Source organism: Furipterus horrens, unplaced genomic scaffold, assembly GCF_987537825.1.
Source record: "Furipterus horrens unplaced genomic scaffold, mFurHor1.1.pri manual_scaffold_4, whole genome shotgun sequence".
In the NCBI taxonomy this organism is placed as follows: domain Eukaryota; kingdom Metazoa; phylum Chordata; class Mammalia; order Chiroptera; family Furipteridae; genus Furipterus; species Furipterus horrens.
Window position 1 is genome coordinate 1,935,455 of NW_028327174.1, and position 24,181 is coordinate 1,959,635.

Genomic DNA, 24,181 nt, shown 5'->3' on the forward strand with positions numbered 1-24,181 from the left:
AGATAAGTGTGATGACCACACGCTGGGATTCATCGGGGGGCGGGGTCTGCTCGGGAGGGCCTGGTGCGGGGCGCTGCTGGCCAGGGCTGCCGTGTGCTCGGCTGCAGCCGCCGCACGGGGTGGGGAGGGGGCGCGGAGCCCTCTGGTCATTCTCATTATTTCTGGGTAGTTCCCGGGTAAGAGAGCGCCCGGCTCAGCCGGCGCGGTCGGTGTGCGCCGTGGGATTGGATGCCCAGAGGGTTCCCTGCGGCACATTCTGTGCCCCACTGAGCACGGGGACGCCGCAGGCAGGGACAGGGACAGGGCAAGTGCGACTCCATCCCCTGACGTGTTCAGGGAGTGCTTGCTGGGAACCCGCTGACCCCCACCCTCAGGTCACCCGCGGTGGTGTCCGTGGTCCAGCGCGGCCAGCCCTGCCGTGCCAGCCCCCGGGGCAACTCCCGTCTCGGGCCTCGGCCCCCATGGCTTCTTTCTGTAGTGGATCGCGCGGCCCTGCTTCCGGGACCCCAGGCGGTTTGCTGTCCCCGCCGGCCGCCGAGTAACCCCTGTCCTGTGCCCCACCCCGCAGGAGAGCACTGCGAGGTGAACGCACGCTCGGGCCGCTGCGCCAACGGCGTGTGCAAGAACGGGGGCACCTGCGTGAACCTGCTCATCGGGGGCTTCCACTGCGTGTGCCCGCCCGGCGACTTCGAGAGGCCCTACTGCGAGGTGACCACGCGCAGCTTCCCGCCCCAGTCCTTCGTCACCTTCCGCGGCCTCCGGCAGCGCTTCCACTTCAGCATCTCGCTCACGTGAGTGTGGCCCCGCGGGTCCGCGCCGGGCGCCCAGGGTGGCTGCGTCAGGGGTGTGCGCCGTGGCCGTTAGTTTATTTTTGTGCCTTTTCTCCACGAAGAATTCAGATTGAATTTCATTTTTGCAAATCTATCATTTCCACTTTTAAAATTTCTATCAGGTTGAACTTTGTATTTGGTTGCTGGTGCCAATGTCTGGGGGGCCCCTGGGGGGACACAGTCTCCTGGTAGCAGTGCTGCGTCCTGTGTCCTCCCTGAGTGGGCACCAGGCCCCGGCTGCTCCTCCTCAGCTGCCTCTGGAGATCAGGGCATCTTAGGCTGGATGGACCAGGCCCCTCTCCAGGGTCTTGCCCCTGAAAAGGGGGTGCAGTACAGCCAGCAGGCCCTGGGGAGCTCTCATGTGCAGTCATCAGGCTTGGTCCTCTGCCTGAGTGGCTGGGGTGCACACCATCACCCCGAAACCTAGAGGAGCCAGGAGTGGGGGCTGCCCGACTTCAGGGGAAGGGCGGCGGGGAAATACGGGGCGCGTCCTGGGGGACACGGTGCATGCCCTCGGTTTATTGAGCACCTGTCCCACGAGGGGTGCTCTGCCTCCAGAGAAGTCCCTAGGGGGCTTCCGATGGAGCAGCGGAGGCCCTCGATGTCCGTGCTGAGGGAGAGGGGCCCCCACTGAAGCAGATGGAGCTCGGGTAGGGAACCTGCCCCGTGGAGCCCCGGGAAACCACAGGGCCAGTTCTGCGGGCTGGGAGGGTGAAACGCCTGCGCCCCGGCTTGCTGACATCTCTGCGTGGAACCCCCCAGGTGCCCGACACTCAGCAGGTCCCAGAGGAGCCCCCGTGTTGGCCGCTGCCGCTCGGGCCCTGACTGCAGAGTGACCTGAGGTGGCTGGGCCGTCTTTGCCCTCCCCCTGTCCCTCCCTCCCTCTCCATCAGGTCTCAGGTCCCTAGACCTCGTATCTCCCCTCCCGGCAGGACTCCTTCACCCGTCCGCCCCTGCGGTCCTCTCTCCCCGTCTCCCTGGTGACACCTGGTGTCCTCTGCTCTGGGCCTGAGAGGGCAGTCCCTGTCACAGGGCTGCCAGCCCCCCGCCACCTGGCGTAAGGCCCAGCTTCCTCGGGTACCCGGGGCCTCTGTGCTGTGATCCCTGGTGCCCCCGGGCTCGGGTACCTGATGCTCCGGGACGTGGCCACCTCACCGCCTGTGGTTCCCTGGACTTGCCCGGCCTCAAGAGGCCATTTCCTCGCCACCCCCCCGCCCCCATTGCGGCTGGCCTGCCCCTCCCCCGCTGCTTCCCTCAGGAAGTCCCCCAACCCAGGCCGGGACGCCTGCACTCCAGCTCCGGCGGTCCCTGCCTGCGTGTCCACTGTCTCCAGCCTCTGACGTCCTGGCTTGTGGGCCAGGCCCGCCTCCCCCCGGCTGCCCGCAAAGGTCCTGCCAGGGGCGCTTGGCTGACGCCCGCGGGTTTCTACATCAAGGCTGAGACCTTCCCGTGCATTGGCTGGGTTGGGAGGTCGCGCCAGGCTTCCTGGTCCTGACTGTTGTCCTGGTCGTCAGATTATGTGGTTGTGCCAAAGTCTCCAAGGCAGATGCCTGTCCTTTCTGAAACCTTTATTTAAACGACCACGTGGACCCCTGGCTGGGGTTTCCAGCTTCAGGCTCCCAGAGGGAGAGCTGTGCCCGTCACTGTCACTGTGCTGAGGCCCCTTTGTCTGTCTGTGCCTGTCCACCTGCAGCCCCGAAGCTCCACAGGGGCCTTGCTCCTGTGTCCCAACTCGTCGGCCCCCAGGGCTCAGCAATCGGACCCAAAAGGTGGCAGGTCCTGGTGCCGGAGGAGGCAGGCCCACAGCTAGCCTGCCGGAAACAAAGGCAGTCTGTTGTCTCTGGACTCAGAGAGAGACTAAAAGTTAAAATGTTTTATGAAACATCCATGTGACATCATCGTCTGTCTGCTTGCTTGTCAAATATGGTATTTTTAGATGTTTACATTTGACAGCAACGCACGGATGATTTCTGGTGTAAGGGCCGGTGGCTAAGATGTCAGGGCCACCGCAAAATCCTGAGTGCTTTGTAGGGAAATGGACCTCAAAGAGGCAAAGGCTTACAACCTGGGCAGAAACACAGCTCCACTCTGGGGCGGGGCCTGGGGGCGGGGCCTGGAGGGGGCCGGCGGGCAGTGGGGGGGCGGGGGGCGCTGTGCCTCCTGAGGGGCGCACCGTGAGAAACGTGGGGCCAAGGCTCCTGTTTCGGGCGGTTACTCTCCCGCTGCTTCTCCTCTTTCCAGCTTCTGTTTGCCAAGGGCCTGCTCTGTGTTCCCAGCTGCCTCCGCGCCCCTCCTCCCTGCCCCGAGCTTTGTTCCCTCCTCCCCCGGCCCCGGCTGAGACCCTCCCTTGGCTCTGCGCCCCTTCTCGAGCTCTGGTCTCCAGCGGGCAGTGCCATCCGGAGGGTGCCCGGCTGGGCCATGCAGCCGTGAGACCCTGCGGAGAGACCTGGGTGGAAACCAGCCTGGTGTGGAGTCATCCCCGTCTTAATTCACCCCCTTTCCCGGGCCTGTCACCCAGCTCCCAGAGCCCCGACTCTGCTGGGCGGGTGCTTTTCTCGAGTGCATCCCCAGCCCTGCCGCGTTCCGAACAGAGGGATCAGGTCCGGGCGGAGCTGTGGCTTTGCGGGGACTCCAGGCCAAGGTCAGGCGCCGAGGCTGGTTCCGACAGACTCCGCTGCAGGAAAACGGATAAACCAGCCTCGGATCAAAGCGGAGAACTTCCCCCCCTTAATCTCCGATGAGAGAGGCGTTCAGCTACTCCAGGAAACAGCCCCAAGTGCGTTCGGGAGGTCTGGCAGGGTCTCTGTCCCCGGGGTGTCGGGAGGCGCGTGGTGCCTCTGGGTGCCTGAACACATCCGCCGGGGGCCCGCGGGTCTGGTGGATCGGCCTCCCCAGGACCGCGGGGGGTGGGAGATGGGCTTCTGAGAATGTTTCTTGTCGGAATGAGCGGGTTTTCCTCTTTGGAAGCGTAGAGTCTGCCACGTCTGTCCGTTCTCTCGACTTCTGCCTTGGTTGCACAGCTCACATTTAAGCCCTTATGTGTGTCCTGCTGTGGGCTCTGGGACGCAGCAGTGAGCGAGAGTCATGCTCCTTCCCCTTAAGGACCACATGTTCTCATAAACACATAGATAAGGATAATTTCAGAAATGCAGTGAGTGATGTGATAGGCTGATGGGTTGGGGGACCCAATGTAGATAAAACAAATAGGGGAGACTGCATTGGAGTGGCCCCTCAGAGACCTGCAGAGCCAGGCGGGCTTCCTGGCAGAGGCAGCCGCAGGTGCAAAGGCCCTGGGGCAGGGAGTCGTGTCGTATCTGCAGCGGCAGGACTCAGTGTGGTGGTGGAGACGGGACCCACGTCCCACGGCAGGAGATGCCCTGTGTGTGTGTTTTCTGCCCAAACGTCTGACGGGCGCATCGGCTGAGCCGTCTTTCTAGAACACTGCGCGGATGTAACCCTTTGCGCTGTGCAGGCCGCGGTCACCGAGCCTGCCTGTGGCGTCTGGTTTGCCTCTCCCAGAAAGGAACACCGCCGTCCTCAGGTTGAGGGGCCACTGGCGCGTGAGGAGCGAACGAGCCCGGGACCGTCTCTCCGGCGCGCGGCCCTCGCCCTTGCCCTGCTGGCCGGGCCTGTGGCGCCAGGGCCGCCCGCGGCCACTGCGTGATGTGCTCCCGCCACCCGCAGGTTTGCCACCCAGGAGAGGAGCGCGCTGCTGCTCTACAACGGCCGCTTCAACGAGAAGCACGACTTCGTCGCCCTGGAGATCGTGGATGAGCAGGTGCAGCTCACCTTCTCGGCAGGTGAGGCCTCGGGGTCCGGGCCGGGACCGCCGGGGGCGGGAGGGCAGGGCACACGGGCGTCCGAGGCGGTGCTGTTTGTGACGCGTGTGGACGCCCGCCGTGCCCAGAGCCGTCCCGAACGCCGCCCGGCGGGCTAACCGTTTCCTCTCTGCCCCCCCCTCCCCCCCGCAGGAGAGACCGTGACCACGGTGGCACCGCAGGTCCCCGGCGGCGTGAGTGACGGGCGGTGGCACTCGGTGCAGGTGCAGTATTACAACAAGGTAGGCCGGGCCCCCCCGCCGCTTCCTGCCGGGCCGGCCGCTTTCCCACCCCAGGACACGTCCACTCTGAAGTTTAAAAAAATGCTGGTTGTAACGTTCCGTAGGAAATGAGCCGTAGTGGAAGGTCTGTGTGGCTGTGCCCCAGGGCTGTGCGGGCGGGATACCCCCCCAGGGAGCCCTAGGGAGGGGGGGGGGTGGCCTAGGGAGCAGAGGTCACCCTGCACCAGGGAAGGACGCAGAAAGGGCCCATTCACTGTGGCTGCCTGGCCCGAGTCATTACTGCAGGCTAAGATTGCTGGCCATTCAAACCCAGCTCCACTGCCCAGCCGCCCCTCTGCCCGGCGTAACCCGAGCGCAGGAGGCCTCCGAGGAAACGCGGGGAAGGCGCGGCCACTTCTGCTTTCGTTTTATTTCGCTGTTTACTGGCTTGGAAGGAAACACGTTGTCGGTTTTTGCGTCCAGACGCTCCGCTCTCCGCGGCTGTGGCTTTGCCAGCCAGCTTCTTCCTCCCGGGAGACTCGGGGCGTCTCCCCGAGGGGGTCTGTGTTGACCCCCTGGCATTCTCAGGGCTCAGCCCGAGCCTGGCTGCTAGATGCAGGCCCCCTCCCCATAAGAAGAGACAGAGGCAGGGAGCGCCTTCTCCCACTGCCACTCCGTCACTGGCGGCTGCCCCCGCCACGTGGGCCTGAGGTCCCCGCCCTCCTCTCCCGGCCTGTCGCCAGCTGTCCCTCTGCCTCCCTGAGCCCACCCTTACATCGTCCGGCTCTGGTGTCACTTCCCGCTTGCCCCAAACAGGCCCCCAAGGATGACAACCATCCCACACAGTGACCACAGTTTTTGTCTGATGTCCCTGACCGGTGGGCAGGAGCTGCCCGGTCACCCGGGCCAGGGCAGGGCTGGGCAGGTCTGGCCTGCACATGGACCCTGGGCCTTACTCATCCCGAGGGTGAAGGAGAGGCTCTGGAGGGGGCCGGGGTGCCAGTCTGAAGGGACAGGGGTTGGGATTGGTGCTCGTTGGGGATGCTGAGGACGAAGGAGGGGATGTTTGCAGGTGCCTAGGACCGGGTGTGGACTACCGCAGCCCCCTTGGAGACTGCTGCCCCGTTACCGTTGTCTGTGGGGGAGGGGGACATTTGTGGTCCCCAGATTGCTGGTGAAGGGATGTGTGTGAGCGAGGCAGGGACGTGGTGGGGGCTTGGTGGCCGAGCCGACAGAGAGTAACTGACCTCCGCAGACAGAGCCGTACGTGCCAGGATTGCCCCTTCTCAGGGACTCAGATCTTCCTCTGAAATGGTGGCCCTGTGGTAGTTGGGGACAATTATTAGCCAGTGCGAGGTGCGCCCAGCTGCTGCTGACCAGGGGAGCCCCCAGGTGCAGGGCGACCCCTCAGAGCCCCCACCTGCCCCCCATATCCCCCTCGCGGGCTCACGGCTGGAGGCACAGTGGGCTCTCTCTCCTCCACACCTCGACCCCACAGCCTCCTCCCCGCCGATGCCCACGGGCCTCTTACAGCCTTTCAGCTGCTCTGGAGGATGGCTTCCTGCTTCTTGAGGGTCCCTAGCATCCCCGACCCTGCACTCCAGGTGGGACCGTTGCTGCCCCTCCCCCCACCCTGGAGAAAGCTGGCCTGTGAGCCATACTCTCTTGATAGGGTGGCCGAGGGACAGCGGCCCTCCGGGGCACAGGCAAGGGGACCGTGCCCCGTGCCCTGGAAGGTCAGGAGCCACTGAGGGCAGAGCCATGCCCTGGGCACCTACCTCGCGACCCCCATGGCATGGGGCACAGTCCCTCTGAGCTCAGGGACTGCTCTGTCTGACAACGGAGTCTGACTCAGCTCCCGCGGCAGGGACAGAGGGACAGACTGGGCATGATCCCTGATCTCTCTGTCCACGTCATCAGGACAGCTTCCCTGTCCAGGCAGGGCTGACAAGGACACCTGTGGACAGCAGAGGGCCCGTTACAGTGACCCCTCCTAGTCCAAGGACAGGGACCTGGGCTCAGTAGTTTTCTGGCCCAGAGACATCCGGGTTTTTGTTGTGTGTTGCACACGCCTGTGAGCAGAAAGTGGGCTGATGGTTGCCACCCTGTGGGAACAGTTGTCCCTGCAGTGGGGCTTGGGCTCACCTCTGAACTAGCGCCCAGCCTCGGGCCCCTCCCGTGTTGGCGGGCGCTGGGCACCAGGGGTCCGCGGTCCCCATGGTGTGTGTTTCCCATGGACTGTGAGCATGGCGGGGTGCAGGCTTGTTGGGCAGGCCGGGCGACCCTCTGGGCCCTCGCTGCATGTCAGGGAAACAAAGAAAGTGCCCAGTTTCCCTCCTTGTGTGGGAAGCCCGTCTCCTGGGACCAGCCGAGGCTTTTGGCTGCGGCCCCGCCAGCCCCGTCAGAGAGGCTGTGCGGAGCATGTTCTGGAATCACTGCCAGGGGGTGGAGCAGCAGTGTCACTGTCGAGCATGGCCACGCCTGTCGGAGTCCCCATGCATCGCCCGTGTGTCCCCTGGGGGGCCTCCCCACGCACAGCGACACCCCCCACCCCCAGGGAGCCCCGAGCAGTGCACTCGCCGCTGCGGAGCCCCCACGACTGGACGTCCGGAGGAAGGAGGGGCCTCGCCCGGGGGGCCAGACAGGTGCTTCAGCAGCGTGGGAGCGAGGCCACCGAGGGATTAGGCCCTTCCTCTCCAAGCCCAGCCACCTCCTCTCTCGCCCGGGGTTGTTCTGTGGAGGAAACCCAGCCGTGGGAGCGGTGTCTCGCGGCCTCATTGTGTGGTTGGCTGGTGCCCCCCGTGACGCGATGCTCCCATCACGGGCGTCTGCCCCCTGGGGCTGAGCTGTTTCTGTGGTGTGCGCCCTGGCCAGGCCTGGCAGGGCTGGGAGCCACATGGAGGGCGGGCAGGAGGGCTGCTGGCCGAAGTCAGGAGGCCGCCAGAGGCTGAGAAGGGAGGGCCGCTCTGCATGCTGGGGTCACGCACGCCATCTCCAGTCCCGGCGGCCGCCCCCTCGTGTGGGATGACTGTGGCAGCGTGGTCATGGGGGTGCCCGCCCCCCGGGCAGCCACTCACTGTCCCTGAGAACGCTGCACACGCTGGCCCACCACAGCCGCTTCCTTTTTATCAAGACAGTGTGTCTGAGTAAGCGGGCCCAGGGCAGGGCAGGGAGGGGGCCGTGGAGGCCGGCAGCGCCCACACCCCGCCCTGCGCCCTCCCTGAGCCCCATTTCTCCGAGGTGGGGTCCCTCTGCATTTCAGTGCCTACCGAGTGGGAAACCTCTGCGTTATGGTGTTTGTCCTGGAGCCCGCCTGGGCGGTTTTCTCAGGAGGGAAGCAGAGGCCCCCTGAACGGGGTGCTCCCAGGAGGGCAGGGTGTGGGGAGGAGCAGGGCCTGGGGTGTGCCTGCCTTTCGTCCTGGGGGAAGGGGAGCGGGCAAGTGGAGCCACAAGGGTGTGGGGAGAAGCCCCCAGGCGGCGCGGTGGCCCTCGGCGAGGGACACAGCCAGCCCGAGGACCTCCTGACCGCTGTCCCCACGCCCCTCTAGTCTTCTGTCCGGCTCCCCTTGGCCAGAGCCAGCCAGAAGCGAGGACCAGAGGATGGGGACCTTGATAAGGGCCGTAGGGGTCGGTCCCAGGCAGGGAGCAGGGCAGGCGGTTTGCTTTCTCCACTTGGTGGCGTTTTACACGAGCAGGCCGGTTGCTGAAAGGGGACAAAGGGCACCCGGGAGCTGGGCGCCTTGCCAAGAAGGTATTTTCAAAGGCAGGCACTTCGCACAAACACGCTGAGCCCCGTCCGGCGCAGAGGGGCCGGCAGAGCCCCGCCCACAGCCCCCCTTGGGGCTGATTCAGGCTGGCTTGGAGGATTTGGAACTGTCCCCTCGTCAGAGACGTGCGTTTTCCCCGAGGCCGTTGTGAAGGATGGGGATGCGTTCCTACCGGCGGCGTGCACAGGAGGGAGCGCGCCGGGCGGAGCTCTGCGTGTGTCATTTCGGAGCGGCTCTTCACGCCCGGAACTCGGGTTTGGCCGGAACCAGGGTCTTTTACATGTATGTCCCGTTGCCTACGTGGCCAGCCCCTGCCCCGCCCCCCACAAACGGGCCAGAGGCAGGGGTGTCTGCGTTGCTGTGCTCCTGGTCACAGGGCGCCAACACGCCTGACCTTGTGACACTCTCCAGAAAGGTAGAAACTGGCTGTTTGTGGAGTGACAGGGATGTCCTTTTCCCCCCGAGTGGTGAGCTTGGAAGCATTTGTAGTTGTCGCTTGTTATAGAAAGGGGTGCGTGGTGCCCGCCTAGAACCCGTCTTACAGAAACCACCCGAGGGCCCTTTACTGGAAGGCAGGTCGTGCATGCAGGGGGGTCCCTGCGCGCCCACACGGAAGACGCCTGTGGCGCTGTCGACAGATGAGAACGCACGCGGCCGAGCAGGTCACACTTCTAAAAGCTGGGCTCCCCGTTCCGAACGTCCCGAAGGGCTGCGTGATTCAAACGAGGACTCGCACCCCTTTCTCCCTGACCCCCAACACAGGCTCCTCTGCTTCCTCCCTCCCGTGTCCTTGTCCTCTTCCAGCCGCTGGTCGTGGCCTCCCTGACAGCCAGGCCTGTGTCCCCATCACTGTGCCGACTGTCAGCTGTTCTCTGGTCCCACCGCCCCCCACGTTCCTCGCCGGCTCTCCTGCCGGTTGGGGTCGGTACGCTGTCACGAGTTCCTGTTTTATTCAGAGGCCTGTAATGTACCGTTCGTGTTAACGAGACACTCAGACTGTTTCCTGTGAGGCCCGTCTCGCAGATTTGGCTAAAAGAACAGGTGTCAGAGCCAGCGCTGTCCTCTGACACCCTCCCCCCGTCCCTTCATTAGCGCCCCTTCCTCTTGGGCACGAAAAGGCGTTCCGTGCTTATTCCGTCCTTTCCCCGCCCCAGCCCTAGAATCAGCCGTTTATCCCAGAACTCTGGGTTTTCTCGGGAATGAACGGTACTTAGAAACCAAGGTGTCGGGGCGTGGTGTGCTCATCGCTGGGGTGTTTCAACCCGGTCTCTCTCTCTCACGGGGCAGAGCTAGGACGTATATGTATGTATGAATGTATGTGTAGGTATGTGTGCACATGCATACACACACATGCACACACTGAAATTCACATGAACTGCTCTGTCTGCTTATTGAAAACCTTGAATTCCACTCCAACACTCTGGAGTTCATTCTAGTTTTTTGCCCTTCATATTTGTAATTCTTTTTTCTTTCAATAACAAACCTTGGTTCCATTACCCTCAACATAGTTATTTCTTTTTTTAATCATCATTATTTAAAATGCCTCCCACCCCCCGCCCAGGTCACCGCCTCACTCAGCCGCCACCCACGCCTGCCCTCACTCCCACCAACTGCCGCCCCCACCGGCCTCCTCCCGCGGCCCCAGCTCTGTAAGCTGCTGCCTCGCTCGCCTGGATGCCACCGGCTGACTCCAATGGGTGTTGCAAATGGAAGCCTCAGTGGAGATTGACTGAAGCATTCAGTTACTCAGAAACACAGGAAGGACATTTGTTAGGAATTTTAAAAAACGTACATAAAGTGAAATACAAAACAGCAAAACATGGGGTGCGGCTAAAGCAGTGCTGAGAGGAAAAGTCATAGTCCTAAAAATACTTCTATGAGAAAAAAAGAAAATCTCAAGTCAATAGTCTAAGCAACTACCTGCAGAACCTTGAAAAAGAAGAGCAAAGTCAACCGAACACAAATAGGAGGAAGGGAAGACCAAAGATAAGAGCAGAAAGCAATCATGTTTTTATTTATTTATTTTTTTCATTTAAAAAGTACTTTACTTACTTATATTTTTAGAGAGAGAGGGAGGGAGGGAGAAAGAGAGGGAGAGAAACATCCATGTGTCGTTGCCTCTCTCGCGCCCCCCACTGGGGACCTGGCCCGCAACCCAGGCCTGTGCCCTGACCGGGAATCAAACCAGTGACCTTTTAATTTGCAGGCTGACACTCAATGCACTGAGCCCCACCAGCCAGGGCAGAAACCAGTGATGTTGAAAGCAGGACAACAATAGGGAAAATCAATGAAACAAAGCTTTAGAGAGATCAGTAGTGTTGACAAACTTTTGGCAACACTGAGAAGGGAAGGAAGAGAGAGGACACGGATGACTGACATCCGAGATAAGTGCCCACGTCCTGAAAGGCACGGACCACCACGCCTCACCCGGTATGAAAACGCATCGGAAGGGCCACGCTCCTCTGAAGGAGACGGACTGCGGTTCAGAAACTCCCCGAACGAAACCTCCAGGCCCAGGTGGTTTCACTGGAGACTCCGACCGGCTGTTCAGAGAGTTACGTGAATTCCGTGTCTTCCGTCCCAGAAAGCAGAAGAGCAGGGAACGCTTCCCAGTTCATTTTGAGGACTTCGCGGACGCTGCCACCAAAAGCAGGGCGGATAGCACAGACCGGAAAACCGCAGACAGCGTCCCACGAGAACAGGGACCGCTCCTGCCCACACAGAAGCCTGGACACGGGTGTCCACAGCAGCTTCTTCCCAAGTCCCGCCTGGGAGGGAGGCGGGTGGGGCTGGGGAGGGGCCGCAGGTGGGGCCCCGGGGCCGAGGGAGACCTCCGGGTCCTGGCCATCAGCCTCCACATCGGGGCTCTGGTGTCCGGCCGCTGACGGCAGGATGCTGAGCTTTGGCGGAAACTGGGGAAAAGAGAGACTGGGTCTCGCTGTGTTATTTTTTACATGCATGTGCACCTCAGATGGTCTCAAAACCAAAAGCTTAGTGAAAAGAACGTAAAGATCTATACATACATGGGCTGGCATATGCTTTTTTTTTTTTCCTGAAGGGCACCTTCTCCTTAAAAAACAAAAAACAAAAGAACAAATCTACCCACACCACGGGGCTGGTGGCTTTGGCTCGGTCCCAAACTGCCCAAAGCCTGTTGTCCGGAAACATCAGCTATTCATCATTCCTTGCGCTCGGAGCTGGGACAGGAGGTGCTATGCAGGCTCTTTCTGTCAACAGTCCCCCACCAGGCGGGCGCCTTTGGGACTAGGGGTGGGAGGTGGCTTTTGTGCTCATTTTGCACCTTTCTGTGCTGTTTCACACGTTTCGTCGTTCCTTTATTGATGCACACAGCAGGACCCATCTGGGAGACGGGGTTATGAACCAGGGTCGGTTTCTAGTTTTTAACTGTCCGTCGGAAAAAATCATCGGACTGAAAGAGCATACAAGTTAAGGAAGCTCAATTCTTACAGCTTAGACGCGCCATGCCAGGAACATGAAGCCTTTGTGGTCAAGGGGAGGGCCAGGCGGGCACGCCGTCCCCTCGTGGGCACTGGGGTCTCTCTGGCTTAGCTCCTCCCTCTGACAGTTGCAGAGCGGTCACTTGTCTCAGGGGACCGTGTGGGGACACCCGCGTGCGTGTTCCTCCCGTGCAGGTCCCCCCGTCCCAGCTGGGTCCCTGGCGGGAGCAGTGAATTGCTTTCTCTCCAGATGCGTTTCCTGCTGGGTCACGGCCACCCGCTGGGAGGGGACAGGCCTGCGTGGTTTCACCCCGGAGGGTCGGTCCGTAACTGTTGAATATCAGCGTTGCGTAGCAGTGGGGCTCCCTCGGCCTGTGGGGTCAGAGGGCAGTGCGCGTGTCCCTTTAAGCGGCGTCTGGGGGGTCCAGGCCAGCACGGGGACAGGTGAGGGGCTCAGCCCAGCAGCTGCCACACGGCCACCTGCTTCCTTTCCAAAACATGGCCCGTCATGGGGTAGAAAGTCACCTGCTGTGGAAACAGTCCGTCCCAGCGCAAACACAGCCCCACCCCGGGCCTCTGCGCCCACGCCTGTCACGGAAAGTCCTGCAAGCCTGGCAGCCTGGACTCCCCGCCGCCCCCTCCTCCGTTTCGTGCCCCCCTCCTTACCCGCCCCCCCTCCCTCCGAGGCTTTAAGTGAAAGGCAGCCCCAGCACCCCCTTCCCTCCCAGACTCTGTGCCCCCACCCCTGAGGCGTTCACATCTGCCCTCAGAGCAGGTGGACACCGAGGGCCAGAGCGGGGCGGTGGGGCCTGACTGCCCCCCCCACGTGGCCCTGCTGAGACGGCCCTTCTCCCCCTCTTCCCCTCAGCCCCCTCGGTGCTCCCTCCTGACAGCTCAGCACTCGTCCCCACACCCCGTTTTCACTTAGTTCCCAGCACATCACCCTCCTGGTCTGCGGGTGGGAGGGTCGGGGAGACCAAAGCCAGGGGCGACCTTGGAGTCTGGGGGGGTCCCGGGGTCTCTGCTGCTTTGCAGGCTCTGGGGATACAGAGGGGTGTACTAGGGCCCCCACGGGAGCAGGCCGGGCTTTGCAGGAGTGTGTGTGTGTGTGTGTGTGTGTGTGTGTGTGTGTGTGTGGCCCGTGCACACACAGGTGCGTGTGCACATTGCTCATAAGCCTTTCTCCTTCACCCAAGGAGAGTTTGTGAAAAGATGTCCTGTGGCCGGAAATCCTCGTGGCCCCGAGGGACACTGCCATTGCGCAGGCGGTCCGTGCTTTCCCGCCCGGGGCAGTACGGTCCAGCCCAGAGCCCACCTCTGCGCCCGGGAGCCCCCCAGACACCGGGTCCCTGTGCCAGCCCCTCCACCACCTCCTGTCCAGCTGGAAATGGGCGACAGATTCCTAGATCCCACTTGTGGGGGTAACCACAAAGCCTCCAAAAGAAGAAACGTTTCCCGCAGCTTCCCGAGAAGGAGCCCCGATTTTGAGCCCTTCCTGTGTCGATGGACAAAGGACCCCTCTGATGTAAACTCCCCAGTTCCCAGAAAACCCAGGGACCCCGGTGGCCATGCCCAGTAGGGACAGCGGCTGGGAGGCTTCTGGCTCCCTCTCAACCCTGGCACCTTTGTCTGGTGAAGGGCCGGTCCCACTGAGGGGCTGGCACCGTGCCCCAGGAATCGCATTCAGAACAAAGGTCATCCCCACGGAGACCTCCGTGGCCTGGGAGGTGTTTGCGCACACCCGGCGCCAAGCTCACAGGCAACGCCGACGGAACCTCTGCCGTCCGGCCTCGGCCTCCCACGGCTGAGGCTGTCCTCCGTCCGCCCCTCCTTCACCTGCGGTCAGACTGTGCGCAGACTGTCAGGCAAAGTGAGTTTTTAATGCTGCGGACCAGCGCCCACCTCTGCAGCCCCCGCCGCCAACTGCAGGTGCCGGTGAGCCGGACCAGGGAGCTTCAGAGCCACCTCCGGGCCCTGGCCGCGCGCGACACACACGGCCCCAGAGCAAGAGCCAGCCGGCGCCTGGGAACAGCCGTTCTGTCTTCATGGAGACATGAAATCCTGGGCCGGGTCTGAAGACGCAGCTTTATGGCCTTGATGAAGCCGGTGCGGGCAGCGTCGGTCTTACCGTGTGGCGGGTGCGGGTGCGGGAGAACTGGACGTGCATGGTGTCCGATCCCCGTGTCCCTGCGTGGCCGAGCTGCCCTGGGCCCCAGCGTCCAGTGTGAGGGGCAGGTGCGGTCCCTGCAGTAGGAGCCTGACTGGGGGGCAGGGGGTCAAGGCCAGCACAGATGAGGAAGACCCTCGCTGAGAATCAGAAGGGGTGAGACATGGGGATGCGGCGGGAGTGTCGGCCCCTTAACCTGTCCTCCTGCATTCCTGCTCTGCCCCTCACCTGTGCGGGGGTGGGGGGCGGGCTCATCCCCAGCTCAGCCTCTCGGGGGCCCAGAGCCCCTGAGTGGAGGCGACCAGAGCAGGGGTCCCAGGAGGGACCTCGGCTTGCCTGGGGGGTGGAGACCGGAGGGAACCCCACCTGCGTGTCACGGGTGGGGAAGCCACGGTGCAGCGAGCGGTCACCTGCCTACAGGTGCAGGCCTCTGGGAGGGTCCGAGTCCCGGCAAGGGCCTGCTGGGGGCTTCTTGGGAAGTGATTTGGACCCTGGAAGCGTGTGTGTGATCTTGTTCACCGATGAGCTTCCAAGACGCGCCATGATCGCTCCCGGGGGGGGAGGGGTGCCCGTCCCCTCGTGCCAGGGCCTGCGGGGTCTTGCTCAGGTTTCCGGGTGTGACTGTCACCTGTGGACTGCGCTTGGCACGCCCACCCGTCAGGTCTGAGCGTCGCCGCGGGAAGCAACCACAATACCTGTTCCAGGCCGCGTTTCCACTCTTTGTGACATTCCTGCCGTCCAGCCATCTGTGAATTCTTTGATATGAAGGTTGGGAACCATTTCTGACACAGAGCAAGAATCCATCTGTGTCCCAGGACGCGGCCCTCCTGGTGTCTGGTTTCGAGGCGCTCCTCCCCCTGCGTCCAGCATTTGAAATCGAACGCCCCCAGCCTCCCCGGGAGGGACTGTCTGCAGCGGGTTAAAAGGCTGTGGAAATGTGAGCGCTCTGTGAGGACCAGCCGCTTTTGTGCACAGAAATCCCCGCCGGCCACTTTAGAATGTCTAAATGGAAGCCACGGGCGGGTCTGCACCGGGGGAAGGAAAAGAGAAAGAGCCCCCCACCCCCCGCTCCCCCAAGTGATGGCTGGCCGATTGGCCGAGAACTGGGGACCCAGATCTGCACAGATTTGCAAAGCTCATGGCTTTCGGGTGCCCCTGAGGTGCGTGGCGACCCTTCAGGGGTTTTCTGAGGTGGTGGCAGTGGCGAGCACTGAGGGTCGGTCCTCCCTGGCCCCCACCTTCCACCCCGCCCCCCCCACTGGTGCTCCTGGGGGCTCAGACCTGACCATCTGCTGCTTCCACCCCCCGTTTGCGTGTCCTGTGCCTGCTTCCACCCTGAGTGCCCAGGCCTGGAGCTGCGGGGGGCGGGGGGCGGGCAGGGGGCCCTGGGCTTGGATGGCTGCCCCAGGGGACCCGCCGGGCGGGGCGGGGAGGGGCGGGGCTGTCCTGTGCCCGGCCCCTGTGAGACGCTGGCGCTGCGGCAACACTCGGACGCTGCCGGGCAGTTGTTCCTGTCGCGCACACGTGTGGCGAACCTGAGCGGTCCATCCGAGAACGGCAGGGAGCAGCGCTTCCAACGTCTCCCGCTTTGCCCTCTGCCCACCCCCCAATCCACGTCCGCAGAGCCGTGCGCTGCCCTCTCCGCCGGCGCCAAGCCTCGTCCTCCGCTCCCTCAGGCAGCTCCAGCCACCATGTCCCCCTTTCATACCCGAGAGGCGGCCCCAGTGGCCGGCGTCCTGCCCCGACTTCTTTCCCACTGGCCAAGCAGCACAGTGGGCCGTCGCGCCCCCGCCGGTGACGGCGCCCAGATCACACGCGCCTGCAGGCGTCCTCGTTCTCTCCCGGCCTGAGTCACTGCTCGTGTGGTCACCTGGCGCCTCTCGGCCCGACAGGGAGCTTCCACGCTCTCACGGCACATTATTAGTGTGACCCCTGTGACCGGGAGGCTCCACAGTGGGTTTCCCCCCGTTTTACAGGAAAAGTAGGAAAGGAGCTCCCGACAGTTACCCAGGTAGCACGTGGCCGGGGGAGTGAGAATGGGAGAAGCCCATCCAGACGACTTTCTTTTATTTTTTAAAGATTTTATTTATTCATTTTTAGAGAGAAGGGAAGGGAGGGAGAGAGAGAGAGAGGGAGAGAAACATCACTGTGTGATTGCCTCTCATGTGCCCTCAACTGGGGACCTGGCCCACAACCCAGGCCTGTGCCCTGACTGGGAATCAAACCAGCGACCCTTTGGTTTGCAGGCCGGCGCTCTGTGCACTGAGCCACACCAGCCAGGGCCAGACAGCTTTCTTATTGTGAAACCCACGGAACAAAGTCGACCACCTAAGGTGAACGAGTGAGTGGCATTTGGTGTGTCTACAATAGTGTGCAAGCGCCAGCTCTGTCGAAATCTAAAATATTTCATCACCCTGAAGTGAAACTCTGTACCCATTAGCACTCACTCCCAAGTCCCCCAGCCCTAGGAACCACTGGTCTCCTTTCTGTCCATGGACTTGCCTGTTCTGGACATTGCGTATAAATTGAGTTATGTGTCCAATGCGTGACATTTTGCGTCTGGCTTCTGTCACTGAGCATAGTGTGTTGCAGGTTCATCCACATCGTAGCAGGTGTCAGTACTCTGTTCCTTTTCATGGCTCAGTAATATTCCACTGAATAGCTGTACCACAATTTGTTTATCCACTTATCTGTTGATGGACATTGGCTTGTTTCACCTTTTAGCCACTGGGAATGCTTGTGAGCAAGCTTTGTCTGACTCCCTTTCTTCAGTCCTTGTGGGTCTGTCCCTGGGAGTGGAATCACTGGGTCAGGTGCTAACTGTCCGACTCTTCGAGGACCCCCCTCCATGCATCTTGAGGCCCCTGCAGCGTCCTTCTGACCCACATGCTTTCCCCGACTTCCTCCGTGTCCTTGTGGTGACAGTTGGCACGTGTGTTATGATAGATGGCCCTTTGAGCTTCTGGTTCTGGGGGGGTCAGGATGCCTAGTGGGTCAGGGAGCAGATCTCAAGGGGCGTGGCTTCTGCCCAGCACGTCACTGTGCGTCACTCCTGCCAGGCCTTTTCGTTCTGAATCTGGGACTGCTCGCTTCCGGGGCCCAAAGGGCCGGCGCTTTAGCCCGACTGGCGGCGAGCCGGGAAGGGGGACTGAGAAAAGGGTGCTGCGCCCTGTTTGTTTACCGGAGGCCGCTTGTCCTGAAAGCGTGCTGGCTGGTGTGGCGCGGGGGGTCCGGCTCCGAGGCCTGCTGGGACAGGGGCGGCGGCTGCTCTCCATACAGGTGCTGATTTTTCCCTCCGCCTCCTGGTTTTTCTTGCTGTTTTTGCCTGAATTTGCAGCTCCGAGCTGCCGATGCTGAGCAGCAATTTACGGCGAGTGCAGTTTTTAAACAGTGGCTTCGCGTCGTTAAAGCTGCCCGAGCACAAACGCTGTGGTTTGCGGGCCTCCCACACCCACCCCAGAAATCTAAATTATACGTGGCCGGGAGAACACGGCGCTCGCCGGCCCGGGGGCGGCTCTCTCCCGGCGCACACCCAACACTTAGCCACCCCATAATAGGCGCTGTCCGGGCTCTGCAGAGCGGCGGCGGCCCCAGGAGAGGAAACAGGTCATCGTTATGCCCGTCGGTGTAACTGCTGTTTCACCGAGGGGGACCCAGCCCAGCAGACCTATTGACGCACAAGAAAAGGAGGGAGGTGGTCCGCGAGCTGGGGGGCTGGCGGGACGGGGCGGTGGCGTGGGAAGAGCCCTCTTGGATCCACCTAAGGAGGCTTCCCGGGGGCTCCTGTGGGCGCCTGTCACCCGCCAAGTCCCCGTGACACAGAAAGGACAGGGGTGCTAATGCTACACCCTCGTCTGGTCGGGAAGCGGAAGCACAGCAATGGGGCCGGGCCTGGCCAGGCGGTCGGCCGGAGGGGAGCACGAGGTTCCGCCGGAGTCGCCCGCACAGGTGCAGCTCCGGGGGCGCCACAGGGAGGGCGGGGCTGCCTGGGTGACCTCCCGCGACCCGAGCGCCACGTCCCATCTTCCGGCACGGTGTCCTCAAACAGATGACGCTTCTTTCTCCCCAGATGACCTGTGTAATGGCTTCCCTCTTAGAAGGCATTGAGGACGGTTTATTTATGTTATCTGTGTTTCTACAACGACTTACTTCCAGTATTATGGTAAAGGGCCTAAAACGGCATCGTGTTATAAACTCGGACTGACCTCAGAGCTGCCGCGGGGAGGCCCAGAGCCGGCCGTTTCGGGGAGACGGGAAGGACAGCGCTCCAGCCTCTGCCAGCTCTGGGAGAAAACGGTCTCTCTGGCGGGGAAGGGGCCGTTGCGTGTCGTGTGCCGATGGTGAGACCGTGGCCCTTCGCATGTGCCGTGTGGGTGATCCTTCAGGCCACGCTCACAGGATGGGGGACTCGTGGCCAGGCCGAGCCGATGGGGAGGGAAGCTGAGCTGCCGGGCCCAGCCTGAGCCTGCCCTCTGCCCACCCGCTGCGGTTCCGGCCCTCTGAGACCGCCCACGGTACATGGCTGGGCACACACAGGCTCCACACCTCCTGCCGGAGGGAGGCCTGTCTGGGTGCACGCGCCCGGTGCCCTTGGGGTGCAGGCGGGGGCGGGGCGGGGCTGCCCGGGCGGAGAGGGGCAGTAGTGGGGTGCGCACGGCAGCCTCCCCCGGAGGGGGAACTGCTCCTTCCAGGAACGAGTGGGTTTCACCGTAAGCCACGTTTCCCGAGGAATCCCTGCCACACACCCTGGGCGGGGACACTGTGTGTGTGGGAGACCCGTGGGGTCAGCCCCGGGCAGAGGAGAAGCTCGGGGGGAAGGTGGGGCTTGATCTGAGGGCGCAAAGATGGTCGGCTTCGGGGGCGAGAGGGTCATTCCTGGGTGAAGAGAGGCCGAGGCCCAGGGGTGACCATGAGCACTCGGGGTCCCCAGGCTCCTGGCCTGGACAGGGGCTGGGCGGTGGCGTCCTGGTGTCTGTACCCTGGTATCGCGGTGTGGGGTGCGTGGGCAGGGTCCAGCCGGCACGTGGACTCACAGGCAGAAGTGCATATTCAGGGGGAGGGCTCCCAGGGCCCCGGTGTTGGCTGCAGTACAAAATACCACCCATGGGGGGGACTTAAAACAACAGACTCACCGTCTCCCAGTCTGGGGGTCTGAAGTCCGGGACCTGGGCCTGCGCTCCCTCTGAGGCTCCAGGGAAGGGTCCTTCTTGCCTCTTCCAGCTCCCCTCCCCCGGGGCCCAGCCTCCTGGTGTCCTGGGCTTGTGGCTGCATCACTCCAGTCTCTGCCTCCTTGTCACGTGACATTCTCCCGTGTGTCTCTGTCCCTGGGGCTGTCTTCTTAAAAGGACACCAGTTGCTGAATTAGGGTCCCCCATACTTCAGTGTGACCTCAGTGCAATCAACTACCTCTGTGAGACCCCTAGTTCCAGATAAGACCCCATTCTGAGGTTCTGGGGGAGCTGATTAGGGGACTAATTTAAAACAAGACTGGGGGCTCCTTGTCCCTTGTGCACGTGCCGCCCCTGTGTGCCCATTCACGGGGGGCTGGGGGGGCTGGGGGATCTGCTGAGGACACTGGTAGGGGACACCTGACGCCCCCTGTGCTTTCTCATCTGACAGCCCAACATCGGCCGCCTGGGTCTACCCCACGGGCCGTCCGGGGAGAAGGTGGCCGTGGTGACCGTGGACGACTGCGACACAGCCGTGGCCGTGCGCTTCGGCGGCTTCGTCGGGAACTACAGCTGCGCAGCCCAGGGCACACAGAGCGGATCCAAGAAGTGAGCATCGGGGGCCCGGGCAGCCGCCCCCACGCAGGGCACTCAGGAGCCCCGGTCTGGGCTGGAGGCAGACTCCCTCCCCGCGGTGGGGCACCTTCTAGAATGAGTCCCTTTAGACGCACCTGCCGAAGTGACGTCCAGACCATCCCAGGGTGGTGACGGCTGGCTTGCTGACCCAGGAGACCGTCCCCAGCCCTTTCTCTGTGGGATGCTGGCTTCCTCCCGCCAAGCATGGTGTCTGTGACTCAGTGTCTGGCCGGTAGTCCCTGTCCGTGTCCCCTGCTGCCCAGAGGTGCCCGGGGGCTCATCCCAGCTCCAGAGCGAGCGCTGATGTAGGGTTTGTGATGTTCTTAGGGCTCTGTCTGTAGTGCCGGCGTAGAAGGTTCTCGTGGCGCGGGCCTGACTGGGTTTTGGTGGAGTGTTTATGAGGCCTGGGGACCACAGCTGGGTGAGCCTGGTCTACACTGCACGCCTGCTGCAGGCTGGGCACAGTCCCCTGCCTGTTTCGTCAGGTCCCACCTGCCCCTCAGCGGCAATGGAGGTGGGATCGTGCCCACCTTACTGATGAGCGAGCTGTGCCCGGAGAGATCTGACCTTGCCCAAGGCCACGCAGCTGCTCCTGCAGGACCAGGGTGCTAGTTTGCTGTGACCTTCGTTCAAGGTCATTAGGGGTCGGAGGAAGGTCGCACCACTGATGGGCGCTCCTCGTCCTGCGTCACCCCGAAACACCCGGTGGGTCAGGACCGGACGCGTGTGTGAGGAAACAGGCCCTGGGAGGCTGGAAGCCGGACGTGGGACCCACCTGGGCCCACCTGCCTCCCTGACTCCCCGTTTGATTATTGACATTCGAGGTGACAGGTGTGCTGTGCTGCAGCGGCCGTGTGATGTCATGGCAGCACCAGGGCCCCCGTGGCCACCTCTCCCCGCCCAGCCATCAGAGGCCGGCTTTGCCTCCCCAGGTCCCTGGATCTGACGGGCCCTCTGCTCCTGGGGGGCGTCCCCAACCTGCCCGAAGACTTCCCGGTGCACAGCCGCCACTTCGTGGGCTGCATGCGGAACCTGTCCATCGACGGCAGGAGCGTGGACATGGCCGGCTTCATCGCCAACAACGGCACCAGGGCAGGTATGGCGCCAGGGTGTCACGGGGCTGTGGCGGCCACCCGGGGGAGGGCCACCTGCACATCCCAAGCGGTGCCTTTCCCTGGAACCAGCCGAGCGCCTCCGGGAGGGGAGCCGGAGCCCGGGGTCGTGGGTGTGCGGCTCTCGGGGGTGGGGAGGCCTGCACGGCGGGGCGGAGAGGCGGTGACGCTGCTGGGTCGGCGTGCCACCGACCCTCGGGGCAACCCAGCCAGCTGGCATGGTGCCTGAAGGCCAAGTCCGTGCCCTGCTGGAGGGTCTCGGGCCTGCCCACCGCTGGCTGAGGGAGGGCACTGGGACGCAGCGACAGACCCCGCGTCCTGTTTCCGCTCTGTCTCCAGGCTGTGCTGCTCAGAGGAACTTCTGCGATGGGGTCTGGTGTCAGAACGGGGGCACGTGTGTCAACAGGTGGAACACGTATCTCTGCCGGTGCCCGCTCCGCTTCGGCGGGAAGAGCTGCGAGCATGGTGAGGGCCAGGTGCCCGGCCGGCGGCGCTGGTGGCACGCGTGGGTCCTGGCAGGAAGTGGGGGCGCTCCCAGGGCCTGGGCGGGGGTGGGAGGCTCGGCGGGCCTCATGAGAGCGTCATGGCAGGGGTACCTGGATGGGGGCAGGGCAGCGGGACAGGGCAGGACACAGCACCGCAACTCAGCAGGGTCCTCCCGTGAGGTCTGGAGGCCAGGAGGGTGGGGCAGGCAGGGCGAGGGGCCCCCAGGGCTGCAGCCTGCCCTCACACTGAGGCCCGGGAGGATAGCGCCCCAGGCCCCGGACCCCATGGCCCCCTCCCACCGCCCCAGGGGCTCCCTCCGGCTGATGGCTTCCTTACTGGACTGTGTTAGGGATGTGAAAGGCGGGGCCTTCGCTCCCCCCGCCCCACCCCTGCGTCTGGTGTGCAGTTATTGACACTGGCAGGGTTTAAACGATCCTTTCACTCCAAAGCAACGCACTGGGACTCACGTTCCATCATTTAAAAATGGCGACGCTCTCTAAGGCCGAGGGAAACCAACAGGGACGGCCAAGGCCAGACAAGTTTGGGTGCAATCCTGGGTCGCCCTTGGGAGGCACCCAGTGCTCATGAGCTCTGAGAAGTCCTGTCCTGGAGCCGCCTGGTGGCCCCAAACCCACAGGGACAGGATGGGCACCTGCCCCTGTCCGGAGCACGGGTGCCATCCCCAGGCCGGGCGCAGTGGGTCTGATGGGCACTGCCTCCCTGTGGGAGTCCCGCCCCTTCACCTCGGCCCAGGCACCTCACGGTCGGCTGCGGGCCTGCGCGTGATGGTGTTGGGGAGATGGGGTCCCCGGCTTTCCTCGGGTTCTCAGCGGAGTCGATGAGCCAGAAACAGGTGGGACCAGATGAGCAGAGAGCAGAGGTCACTCCCCCTGTGCCCAAGGCCTGCCCTTCTGGGTGCCGTGCTCCTGGCTTGGGTCTGTCCCTTACGCAGCGGAGGCCTGTGACATGGGGTCGTGGCACCTCCATGGTTCCCATCCGGCACAGGCTCACCAGTCAGGACCAGCCTCTTGGTGCCACCCAGCGCCCGACACCTTTTGAGGCCTGCTGTTGAGCAGCAGGTGGGCCCCGCAGGCAGGGTGGGCCCAGCCCCGAATGACCGGCATGTGCAGAAAGCCCAGGCCGCAGGGAGGGGCAGCAGGCCGGGTGGACGGAGCGCCCGGGGGCCGCCCACACCCCCAGAGTTCCTGTTACGGAGGCCGTGAGTCCAGCCACGGCCGTGCCAGAGAAAACAGCTGCCAAGGTTGGGTTCACGGGAGCAGGAAGCGGACGCCCAGGGCTCACAAGGCCAGTCGCCCCAGCGGCAGCCCCGCCCGCATGCCCTGTGTCATCGGTCTCCTCTTGAAGACCCCGGGGGGTGACTGTGTCGTCCCACCTGGAGGAATCCGGGCGAGACTCCGGCACGGGCCACTGACTGCCACACGCAGGGGCCGGCGCACAGTGACGAAGTGGTCTGACCCATGGTCAGTTGTCACCTCCCTGCTCCCCCAAACCACCTGGGGACCCTGAGCTGTCCAGGGGCCTCGCCATGTCTGGGCCCAGCACCAGGAGCCAGGGGGCCGGGTGACGGCGGCAGGCCCGGCCCAGGTCCAGGAGCGCGTGCAGGGGTGCAGCGCCCCCGCGGCTCACGCTCTCCTGCCCGGAGGCTGTCCACTGTCCAGCACCTGCCCTGGCAGCGCGGGGTGGGACCGGCAGGCCGAGCTCACAGGGCCACCCCGCACCCTGAGCCCAGGGGGCCCGAGTCGCCCCCGCTGCCTGCCGTCCCGCCTGAGAGCCCCTGACCGTGTCCCGGCAGGGGCAGGGAGCCCCAGGCCTCGGCCCTGATCCCCGGACGCTGGCCTGTGTCCCAGGGTGGGCTTCTGCAGACCCGTGGCTCCTGGCTTCGGAGGGTCAGACGCCGTTCACATGCAGGTCTGAGGGTGGCCTTTGCATGAAAACGAAAAAGGCCCGGATTCCCCCCCCCCCCGTGACCCCCAGTGCCCCCAGCCTCCCCGGGAGCCCGCCCCGCGCCGCCCGGCGTCAGGAGGCCCATGTCTGTCCGCAGTCATGCCTCACCCCCAGCGCTTCAGCGGGGAGAGCGTCGTGTCCTGGAGCGGCCTGGACGTCACCGTCTCCGTGCCCTGGTACCTGGGGCTCATGTTCCGGACCCGGAAGGAGGACGGCGTGCTGCTGGCGGCCACGGCTGGCGTGGCTTCCCGGCTCCATCTCCAGGTGCGTGCGAGCCCCGGCCCACCCCGGATCCATGGGAACGGGGCGCTGAGGGATGCAGCCGGAGCGCTTGGCGGGGCCGCCCAGGGCACACACGGAGGGCACCCCAACACGTCGCTGTCGCACACCGGCCTGCTGGGCCCTCTGGCCTGAGGGACACAGGAGACGTGAGCGTGCTCTCCCGGGTGGCTGCCCAGTGGCAATCGCACCAGGGAGGGGGGCCAGGAGCACAGTATCGGGGACCCCCCGCGGGCGTCCCTGCCAGCCCGCACTTTCTCCCTCCATGCCCAGG

The 24,181-nt window shown here is 63.6% G+C and overlaps 1 protein-coding gene across 1 annotated transcript in view; it reads left to right on the forward strand.

Moving 5' to 3' along the window:
* CELSR1 (cadherin EGF LAG seven-pass G-type receptor 1) overlaps positions 1–24,181 on the forward strand; it is a 112,719-nt gene that overhangs the window by 52,415 nt on the left and 36,123 nt on the right. The window contains exons 3-9 of the mRNA XM_090272255.1: positions 569–791; positions 4,515–4,630; positions 4,802–4,890; positions 19,881–20,038; positions 20,998–21,161; positions 21,517–21,642; positions 23,726–23,892. Coding sequence (XP_090128381.1) covers positions 569–791; positions 4,515–4,630; positions 4,802–4,890; positions 19,881–20,038; positions 20,998–21,161; positions 21,517–21,642; positions 23,726–23,892 — 1,043 coding nt within the window. The remainder of the gene's footprint in view (positions 1–568; positions 792–4,514; positions 4,631–4,801; positions 4,891–19,880; positions 20,039–20,997; positions 21,162–21,516; positions 21,643–23,725; positions 23,893–24,181) is intronic.